Source organism: Bubalus bubalis, chromosome 12 (assembly GCF_019923935.1).
Source record: "Bubalus bubalis isolate 160015118507 breed Murrah chromosome 12, NDDB_SH_1, whole genome shotgun sequence".
Classification (NCBI taxonomy): domain Eukaryota; kingdom Metazoa; phylum Chordata; class Mammalia; order Artiodactyla; family Bovidae; genus Bubalus; species Bubalus bubalis.
In genome coordinates this window covers 9,943,320-9,953,671 of record NC_059168.1, presented here as the reverse complement: position 1 = coordinate 9,953,671, position 10,352 = coordinate 9,943,320, and the positions used below count along the sequence as shown (strand labels likewise).

The 10,352-nt window shown below is 49.4% G+C and overlaps 1 protein-coding gene across 11 annotated transcripts; it reads left to right on the top strand.

Annotated features, from left to right (window-relative positions):
• Positions 1-2: 2 nt before the first annotated feature.
• On the top strand, positions 3-9,024 carry TTC31 (tetratricopeptide repeat domain 31). Of its 11 annotated transcripts, XM_044925738.2 has the most exons (7): positions 3-182; positions 301-392; positions 5,602-5,702; positions 6,008-6,152; positions 6,469-6,521; positions 6,785-6,898; positions 7,107-9,024. In XM_044925738.2, exons 1-6 carry the CDS (start codon positions 3-5, stop codon positions 6,841-6,843), a joined length of 630 nt encoding a protein of 209 aa, XP_044781673.1. In that variant the 3' UTR covers positions 6,844-6,898; positions 7,107-9,024. The 11 variants fall into 11 exon arrangements, 3 of the variants coding, with proteins under 3 accessions (XP_044781673.1, XP_044781675.1, XP_044781674.1); XM_044925740.2 differs by lacking the exon at positions 6,008-6,152 and having other exon boundaries at positions 291-392; XR_006543207.2 differs by lacking the exon at positions 301-392 and having other exon boundaries at positions 44-182.
• The last annotated feature ends 1,328 nt before the right edge of the window (positions 9,025-10,352 follow it).

The following is a 10,352-nucleotide window of genomic DNA, read 5'->3' as shown; positions in this document are numbered from 1 at the left end:
TCATGGACTCTCTGGCGCTCCGTAAGCACATGCTTCCGCCCTCGACAAAGATGGCTGCATACTCCGTCTCACTTCGCCCTTGGCCGGTATCAAATACCCTACTGTCTTTCATTCTCGCGTCACTGTTGACGGGGATGGCGCCGATTCCGAAGACTGTGGGGCTAGTCAAGTTAGGTAAACAGGTAAGACAAGACCAGAGGGGGTCCAGGAGGGCTCCGCTTGGATCTGTTTTCAGTGGGATTTTGTGCTTCGCGAGGCGGGAAGAGGGCTCCGACGCGCTACCGCTTTAGTTTCCTGTAGGCTTTCCTCTGCGGCCTGGCTGCCCGCTGGGGGTCGCTGCTGTCTCCAAACACTGCACGGTATTCGGTCCTGAGGACTGCTGCGCCGCCGAGGTAAAAAGGACTCATGGGAATTCCCTGGCTGTCCTGTGGTGCTCTCCCGGGTCTTTGGAGAGGAGTGACTGTGGGGCTTTGGAGAAGGCAATGGCACCCCACTCCAGTACTCTTGCCTGGAAAATCCCATGGATGGAGGAGCCTGGTAGGCTGCAGTCCATGGGGTCGCTACGGGTCGGACGCGACTGAGCGACTTCACTTTCACTTTTCACTTTCACGCAATGGAGAAGGAAATGGCAACCCACTCCAGTGTTCTTGCCTGGAGAATCCCAGGGACGGGGGAGCCTGGTGGGCTGCCGTCTATGGGGTCACATAGAGTCGGACACGACTGATGCGACTTAGCAGCAGCGGCAGCAGCAGCAGACTGTGGGGCTTACTGTCAAGCAGCGCGATGCAAGTGGAGGGAGGGTGGGGGACCCAGGGACAACTCGGCGGTGATAAGTGGGCAGGATTGGGCAGAGGAGGGTTGAGGATTGGGGAGTGGGTAGTTGAGGATTGGGGATGGCTCAGTGATAAAGAACCCACCTGCCAACGCGGGAGACGTGGATTCAATCCCTGGATGGGGAAGATCCCCCGGAGAAGGAAATGGCAATCCGCTCCAGTATTCTTGTCCGGGAAATCCCATGGCCATAGGAGCCTGGTGGGCTACAGTCCATGAGGTGACAAAGGAGTCAGACACTACTTCGTGACTAAACAACAAACAACAAGGAGTTGCTTGGGGAAAGATATTATGAACAGAGGGAACAAAGACACTAAAGCAAAGAAACCTTAAAAAGAACTTCAGTGAAGCGAGACCTTAGCTATGGGTTTGAGAGAAGGGGCGAGAAGGAGGACAGCAAGTGGCTTGAAAGACTGGCACATGGGTCTGGATGTCCTGAAGTAGGTGGGAGGGTTATTGAGGGAGGGACAGGATCAGATTTGGAAGCACTGAGAAGCTATACTTCCAACTTCCCGGTTATCTCAGAAAGCAACAAGTCCAGAAGTTAATTCATCATCTTTGCAGATTCATTGCATTTCCTCTAATCTTGATTAACCACACAAACTTCCTTCCAGTTGCTTTATTCAGAAATCTGAGAACCAGTCTCCATATTCCTCTCTTTTCCTTTACCTCATTTGTGTTCAGTCATAAAATCTACTTCTGAAGTGTCTTTTGGATCAAACCCATTATTTCCAGTCCTGCTTCTGCAGCCACTGCCCTAGTTCAAGAATTCATAATTTCTGACTTGAACAGTTGTAAAGACCTGCTGACTAAACATTTCACGCCTCGATTCATCTCTTTCCCCAGTACTCTTTCATTTGAGCATTTCACTCCCTAGATCAGATCCACTCGCATCACTAACAAGACAAAATCCAAACTCACTAGATCACACAGGGTTCTTCAGGCCCAGCTCCTGGCTGAATCTCAATTACAGTAGCTGCCTCACCCATCTTGGCACATTCAGTGTACACTTGTTGAGCACCAACTATGTACTGCACACTGTTTTAGGCACTGGGAAGAAAGCATTAAGCCAAACAGACAAAAATCCCTCTATTCATTGAATCAGGAGTGTCTAGTGGGGGCAGCCAGTTAACAAATAAACAATATGTCAAATATGAGAAGTGTAAAGAAAGATAAAGCAAGAAGGAGGTTAGGGAGCACTGAGAATTGAGAGGTTTCACTTTTTAAATGGAGTGGTCAGAGAAGTCCTCCCCGGAAGATTTAAATAGGGATCTGAAGGGGTGAAGGACTGAGCCACTCACTGGGGAAAGAGCATTCAAGGCAAAGGAAATAACACATACAAAAGCTCTGAAATGGGAGCACACTTGGCGCATTGTAGAAACTTCAAAGGAGACTGCTGCAGTTGGAAGAGGATGAAAGGGTAGGAGGTGATTTCCTGAAGAGATTGGGTGACCAGATCATGTGTGGCCAGGTCATGAATTAAGAGAGTAGCATAGACTGTGTTTTGGGGAGAAATAGAAGGTCAAGGCGGGCCTTTTTCTGTTTGGTTTTAAAGATGGCGTACACTTACTAAACTACCGCACAATTGCACTCATCTCACACGCTAGTAAAGTAATGCTCAAAATTCTCCAAGACAGGCTTCAGCAATACGTGAACTGTGAACTTCCAGATGTTCAAGCTGGTTTTAGAAAAGGCAGAGGAACCAGAGATCAAATTGCCAACATGCGCTGGATCATTGAAAAAGCAAGAGAGTTCCAGAAAAACATCTATTTCTGCTTTATTGATTAAGCCAAAGCCTTTGACTGTGTGGATCACAATAAACTGTGGAAAATTCTTCAAGAGATGGGAATACCAGACCACCTGACCTGCCTCTTGAGAAACCTATATGCAGGTCAGGAAGCAACAGTTAGAACTGGACATGGAACAACAGACTGATTCCAAATAGGAAAAGGAATACGTCAAGGCTGTATATTGTCACCCTGCTTATTTAACTTCTATGCAGAGTACATCATGAGAAACGCTGGGCTGGAAGAAACACAAGCTGGAATCAAGACTGCCAGGAGAAATATCAATAACCTCAGATATGCAGATAACACCACCCTTATGGCAGAAAGTGAAGAGGAACTAAAAAGCCTCTTGATGAAAGTGAAAAAGGAGAGTGAAAAAGTTGGCTTAAAGCTCAACATTCAGAAAACTAAGATCATGGCATCTGGTCACATCACTTCATGGGAAACAGATGGGTAAACAGTGGAAACAGTGTCGGACTTTATTTTGGGGGGCTCCAAAATCACTGCAGATGGTGATTGCAGCCATAAAATTAAAAGATGCTTACTCCTTGGAAGAAAAGTTATGACCAACCTGGATAGCATATTCAAAAGCAGAGACATTACTTTGCTAACAAAGGTCTGTCTAGTCAAGGCTATGGTTTTTCCAGTGGTCATGTATGGATGTGAGAGTTGGACTGTGAAGAAAGCTGAACGCCGAAGAATTGATGCTTCTGAACTCTGGTGTTGGAGAAGACTCTTGAGAGTCCCTTGGACTGCAAGGAGATCCAACCAGTCTATTCTAAAGGATATCAGTCCTGGGTGTTCTTTGGAAGGACTGATGCTAAAGCTGAAACTCCAATACTTTGGCCACCTCATGCGAAGAGTTGACTCATTGGAAAAGACTCTGATGCTGGGAGGGATTGAGGGCAGGAGAAGAAGGGGACGACAGAGGATGAGATGGCTGGATGGCATCACCAACTCGATGGGCATGAGTTTGAGTGAACTCCGGGAGTTGGTAATGGACAGGGAGGCCTGGTGTGCTTCGATTCATGGGGTCGCAAAGAGTCGGGCACGACTGAGCGACTGAACTGAACTGAACTGAACAGAACACTTACTAAGGAAACAATCCTCATTAGAACCACAGAATGTCCAGGGCAAGCCTTGAAGGGACTTGCCTTATTTTGTGAATGAGTAAGCTGAGGTCCAGAGAAGTTAAATGACTTGTCCAAAATCAAACAGCCGGGCAGTGGCAGAGAGAACTAAGGTGCAAGCAGCTCTGCTCCAGCACAGTGTTCTCTCCAGCTCTGTGCTGCCTGGCCAGTTAAGAGCAATAAAAACCAATGAATAACAAGCTTTTAAATTATATTCCACAGGCTATGTTAGTGCTGCTTTTTTGAGTGAGGGCAGAGAGAACTGGAGGGGCTTCCCTGGTGGCTCAAATGGTAAAGAATCTGCCTGCAATGTGGGAGACTCAGGTTTGAACCCTGGGTTGGGAAGATCCCCTGGAGGAGGAAATGGCAACCCACTCCAGTATTCTTGCCTAGAGAATTCCACAGACAGAGGAGCCTGGGGGGCTATAGTCCATGGGGTCGCACAGAGTCAGACACGACTGAGTGACTTAGCGCACACACACAAACTGGAGTTGAAAGAGTCTGGAAAGGCTTTAGGCAGAAATGGGATTTGAACTTGAACTTCATCTTGAAGGTAAGGCAAAGTGTGGTGAGAAAGAAGCTCAGAGCCAGAAAGGATTCAAGGACAGCTAGGGGAAGACCCCCAAGGCTGGAAGGAGCCTGATAGCAGAGGGAGGGCAGCAGCTAAGTAAGGGCAGATTGTAAGAGAAGACTGGAAAGCATAGCCAGGGGGCTTTTTGGAAGGGTCCAAGTCCCAGGCTAGACTCAATCCTGCCTGTGGCCCTGGCATTGGAGGATTACTGGAAAATTTTGAGACCAGGCATAATTGCTGAGAACTTGGTTTGGGAAAGAAACAGATAAAGTGCAGGAAAGAGGCCAGCCAGGAACTGTGGCACTCATTTAGGCATCGAGCTAGCCCCAGGGTGGATTATATGGGGATGTTCATATTCAAGGATATGACAAGGGACATAGCTGGAAGAGCAGGTAAGAGGGCTCCATCTCAGGGGCGTCATTGTGGCTGAGTAGGGACAGGATGCTGAAGAGGTCTGGACTGAATGCCACCTTCAGCCCTTGGGAAAGCAGGAGAATTAGTGAAGGGAGGCAATAACACCATGAAAGCCAGCAGCGTGTTTTGAGATGCTGAACAGGGAGAGGTCAGCCTGTCAAATTCTCCAGGCTGGGTAGCTAGTTTGTGGTTGCCATGGTGGAGACGTTAACCCAGCCAAGCTCCTTGCCCTGTCTCAGAGTTCCCCACAATACCAGCCTCCCTTCCCCTTCCCATCCCAAGACATAGTGGGTTTTCTTTGATGGAGAAATGATCAAGAAATGATGGCTTGTGGAGAAGGATCCTCCAGGAAGCCAGCAACCTGCTAAGGAGCTGATGCCTGAGGAGGAGTGTGTGAAAGAGAAAGCAGAGAAGAAAAGACTCTGGAAGAAGGTAGCTGGAGGGCAAAAGGAGTGGGAGCCCTGAGGAATTTGGGGGCGGGAGTAGGAAAGAACTCAGGATGGCTGGGGGGCCCGCAGGGCTCAGGGACTGGAGGGTCTCCTGGAGGCCATTAGGTGCGGTGGTTGTAGAGTCACACTCTGCTGCCTGCGCTGGAATCTGCCTGCTTTCTAGGAGCCCTCTGCCTGGTGACTGTCTAATCTGCTTTTTCACATGTAAAATGAGGATGACAACAAAACCTACCTCAGAGAGCTTCAAGATTAAGTGACATAGTGTATGCAAAGCTTTTAGCCCAGTAACATGGCATATAGTATATATTGTCCACATGAAGAGCTGGTCTCAAGTTACAAATTTTGTTTGTGGATGTGTGTGGATGTTTAAGTATAGTGCTCAAAATACATCCTCCTCTTCTTTGTCATTGTTACTACAGCGTCAAAAGGATCAGAAGCGAAGAGAGCACTTGGAGAAGGATGGCAGGGAGTCCAACACGAATGTCTGCAGGCAGATCCCAAGAGCACCAAGTGCCAGGAGGTGGGACTGGAAAAGCGGGCAGCTCAAGCTGATCCCAGCTCTAGCTATTCACCTTCCCTTCAGGCTGAGGCCATTGCAGATGGCGATGGGAGACCCCCGTCCAGCTCTGGGAACCCAGCTCAGGGACAGTGTAGCGAGGAAGAAGAAAGAGCCTCCTTCCTTCCCTTCATGGTCTCTGCCTGCCCTCTCCTCCCACTACTCTAGGACATACGTCATCCCTGCCCTTCCTTAACTTTCCTTTCTGCTCACAAGACTCACTGGATCTATCTGTTAATAGTACCTTTGTGTCTCTGGCTTTCGGCAAGGTTGGAGATTGACCCCTCAATGCCCACAGAGAAAAGGGACTAAGTCATTAGCCCCAAGGCAGAAGCCTGGGTCTCCAAGAAAAGATGAACTGGGAGGAAGGAAGTACTCCAAAAGAAGAGAGCCCCAGGCAGTCATAAGGCAGAGGTGAGGAGGTGGGCGGAAGAACCTCAGCTAGAACCGTGGGAAGGGGTGCCAGAGGGCTTTGGGAAGAGAGGTGATCTACTAAGGGTTGAGGGCAGTGACTAGTAGAAGGAGTTCTCTGGCCCCAAGGTTGAGACACTAGGGATCAAGATCCATCACTGTCCCCCTGACCCAGGGTAGTTTTCTCTACAGGAAAGTAGGGCTGATTCGATCTTGCAGAACTGTCATGAGGACTCCATGTGTTGCATGATGCAAAGTGTTTGAACAAAGGAGAAGGATTTGGGGAGGCTGAGGCCTTGACTTTGCTTCCCATCCCTAGGTTATCTCCAGGACTGCTGGCAGCTGCCTTACAACAGAGCCAGGAGCTGGCAAGTGAGATTCTTTCTCCTTCCTCACCCATCCCTCCCTAGGATAGCCCCATCTGAACTTCCCACTCTCCCTTCTCCCCAAAGTTGGGTACCAGCTTTGCTCAAAATGGTTTCTACCACAAGGCCATGGTCCTTTTCACCCAAGTCTTGAAGCTCAACCCCCAGGACCACTAGTAGGTGGGGGGTGGGGGTGGCCTCTGTGCTGAGCTATCAGGGCAAGGCTGGGTGCCAAGGACCCAGACTTTGGCCCACTTTATTTTTTATCAGGTTATTTGGAAATTGCTCATTCTGCAATGAACTGCTGGGTCAGCTGGTGTGAGCCCTGACTGATGTAGCCCCTGGGGCCTCTTCCGCCTGGGCAAGGCCTTGATGGGACTGCAGGTAATGGGTCTGAGGTTGGAAGCAGAAGAGGAATTTGGGTGGGATGGGGTGGGGATCAGGTGTACATTGACATTTTCTGGTTAAGCTACTACCAAAATGTCCTAGTGGTACTAGGAGCTGGAGCCAGTTTGAGAAAAGGCAAGTTTTAACATTCCTTGACTTCACTGACACCTCAACCTTCTGCTTTCTAATTCCTCTGGGACCAAAGCATTTTGAAGAGGCAGTGGTGTGTTCTGGAGACTCTGAGAGGCGGGTCCCAGCCTGACGCAGTCTGGGAGCTAACATTCCTGCCTCCTGCAAGTCACCCTGGTAAGGGGATCAGGCCCGCTCTTATGCCGAGAGGGCCACAGAGAGAACTGGCCGAGATTGCAATCACAAGTGCTGCTGCTTTCTGCCTCAGACAGGTAAGGGGTACAGGATGCATAGGATAAGGGGGGCATGGGCAGCCCTGCTGGAAGGTGTCCGGTGGCCCCCCTCTCCTTCCTCAGCAGTACCAGTGAAGAGGAATCTCTGGGCTGCCTCTGTCAACTGAATTTCTCCATCCATTTTTCCATGTTGAGCTGGGGCCTTTAAGCCTCTTCTCCTGCAGTTGCCCTGGAAGTACTGCCTCAAGGGCCCCTGGCCTTCTATCTCCACCCTTGCATCATCCCCAACCTGAGCCAATCTGGTCCTTCCCCCAGACTCAGAGCAGAAGACCCGGTCCTCTCCACCTCCAGGACTCCTCAGAGGGCTGGGGCATCCTGGAACTTGGGCCCCAGCATCTACCTCACACCAGATGAAGGAGAACCTGTCCCTGATAAGGCCGGGCCGTGTGTGCATCCCACAGGGATAAAGGACACAGTGTAGGAGCAGTTCACTGCACGTTGTGAGACCTGTACTCTAAAACCATGGATGGGAACAGCCCTGGCAGTCATACCTCTTGACACAGAGACAGTCATACCTCTTGAGTGGATGCAGGGCTCCTTTCTCTCATCAGAGAAAGCTGAAATAGCCTTTCTTTGGTTCTTAAGCAGATGGCTTCTGGGAGCAGTAAGGAAAAATAGAATCCCCCAAGGCTCAAGAAGAGATCTATACAAAAATTCAGATTCTCAGACTATAACAGACCTGTCTGTAGGGGCATCTGAAGCTTGCTCTTGGTCTTGGGGAACTCACCAGCCAGAGCTCTGTGCTCAGGAATGGGGTCACAGTGATGAATAAGGCCTAAGTCTTGATCTGCAGCTTGATGGAAGCCCACTTCTTCCTAATCCCAGTTCTCACCCTGTCCTCTCCAGCCTCAGTTCTCATGCCTTGCTTCCTGTCCACACTTCTACGCATATTCTGACCTCTCCTTTGTCCAGTGGTTCTGATGCTCACCTCCTTCCACTGCTAGAAGATTCACCAAGGGTATGCATTTGGGAAGCCCCTTACCAGCCCCTTCCTGGAGCTGGCAGAATCCATACATCTCCATATACCCCACCTGCTGGCTCTCACACTGATGGAGCCTCAGCAGATACACAGGCTTCTGCTCATTTGGTCTTACTTTTTCTCCACTCCAGCACTGGGCATTGTAACTAGCATTTCCCCCATGTGAATTTACTTAGTTTTTCTACCCAAGATCACTGCCCCTAAAAAACACTAAAATTCTCTAATTTCTCTATAAGAAACACGACCTCCTTCTAGTTTTTCCTCTAAGATCTTGACAGCTCCTCCTGGCTGGTTCCTCCCTGACTCTGCTTGGGACTCTCAGTTCATTAAAATGTGGATCTGCAGGCCTCCCGGAATGCTTTTCTTTGGAGAACAGTTTATCAGGATAAATGACTCTTGCTGCCCTATGGGTCTTACTCAACACCATTTGTACCTAGAGATAGGCGGCGCTGAGACACCTCCTTTGTTTAAGGCTTTCCCAGGTTCTTTTGTTTACGGTTGCAGGCCTGTTAAATACTGTATGGCGGAATGCAGGCTGGCATTACAAGTTGTGTCGCCTTGGGCAGATTTCTTAACACCTGTGCGTCAGTTTCCTCTTCTGTACAATGTGGGTGATCCCTACCTCACAGGGCTGCTATGAGGGCTGAAAGAGAAAGTGTGAGAAAATACCTACCAAAAGTCTGGGACATAGTGAGTGTTCAATAAACTGATTTTTATCTGAAGTTGTCCTACATATTCATGATTCCCATGCCAGAAAGAGAGGGCTGTAACTGAACTGCCGCTTATCTCACAAAGTGCCGGAGTTTGTGGGACTGAGGTTCGCAAAGCACGTCCCCTGTGCCAGTAGCATCGGTGTCCCCTGGCAACTTTTCACAAATGCAAATTCTCAGGCCCACCCTAGGCCTTCTGAATCAGAAACTAAGAGTAGGGCACAACAGTTGGTGTTTCAGTAAGCCCTCCAGGTGATTCTGAGGCATCCTGATATTTGAGAAGGTCTGTCCTAGGACCTGGGCTTCCCTGGTGGTTCAGAGGTAAAGAATCTGCCTGAAATGCAGGAGACATTTGATTCCTGGGTTGGGAAGATCCCCTGGAGGAGGGCATGGCAACCTACTCAAGTACCCTTGCCTAGAGAATCCCATGGACAGAGGAGCCTGGTGGGCTACAGCCCATAGGATCACACAGAGTCAGACATGATTGAAGTGACTCAGCAGCAGCAGCAGCAGCAGCTCTAGGACCTAGCAGAGGAGACACCCATCCAAGAGGCTATTTTAGTGTTACAGGTTTGAGTTTTGTTTATTCAAGGCTTGATTATAAGAGGTGGCAGCCCTGGGCTAGAATTTAGGAAGCCTTAAGTAGAGGAGGGTTCTAGCCTCTCAAAAGCAATATCCCCTCCCCAGTGCCTCTTAGACTGTCCTGGGCTTGAATCTTCCCCAAGAGCCATAGGACTCCTGACACCTTGCCTCCACTTTATCGCACACTCACACTGCTAACTGGTGGGGTTCTGACCCAGTGCCTGAGCTCTGAGTCCCCAGGGCAGGAAAGCAGAATGACTGAACATCGTGGTTTTCCTGAGACAGGGATTTCCAAAGGTGTGGAACTTTTTGTGCTAAAACTGGGAAAATCCTAGGCAAACACGAATGAGTTGGTCATTCCAATTTAAAGTTTCCAGAAAGGCAGACTTTAGAAGAGCATGAAGGGAATACAGAAGGGATCCTGAACAGGAACCAGGGGAGGTATGTGTGTGTTGTATATGTGTACTGAAGAGGCAACACAGGTGCAAAGAATACTTTTTGTACATGATAGATGACAGGTTCTTAGCTCTATACTAGTTAGTAGTCATTATCTGTTCCAGTCAATGATGGGGAAGCAGGAAGGCACCTAACCAAGAGCGGGGATGGCCAGCTCAGGGAAGACCTGCACTCCCTCCCCATCACACGAGGGAGGATGATTAATCAGCAGCATTAGAAATTATCTCAGGAAAGCCTGCTGGAGGAGGTGGGCTGGGCTCTCTACCCTGCAAGCAGCTACCCCAAGCTCTGCCTCAGAGTGT

Bases quoted from the DNA above. Each gene is read 5' to 3' on its own strand.
- TTC31 (XM_044925738.2), top strand. From the start codon at position 3: ATGGACTCTCTGGCGCTCCGTAAGCACATGCTTCCGCCCTCGACAAAG. The intron at 183-300 runs GTAAGACAAGAC...AGTTTCCTGTAG, and splicing joins TAGTCAAGTTAGGTAAACAG to GCTTTCCTCTGCGGCCTGGC. The intron at 6,522-6,784 runs GTGAGATTCTTT...ATTTTTTATCAG, and splicing joins ACAGAGCCAGGAGCTGGCAA to GTTATTTGGAAATTGCTCAT.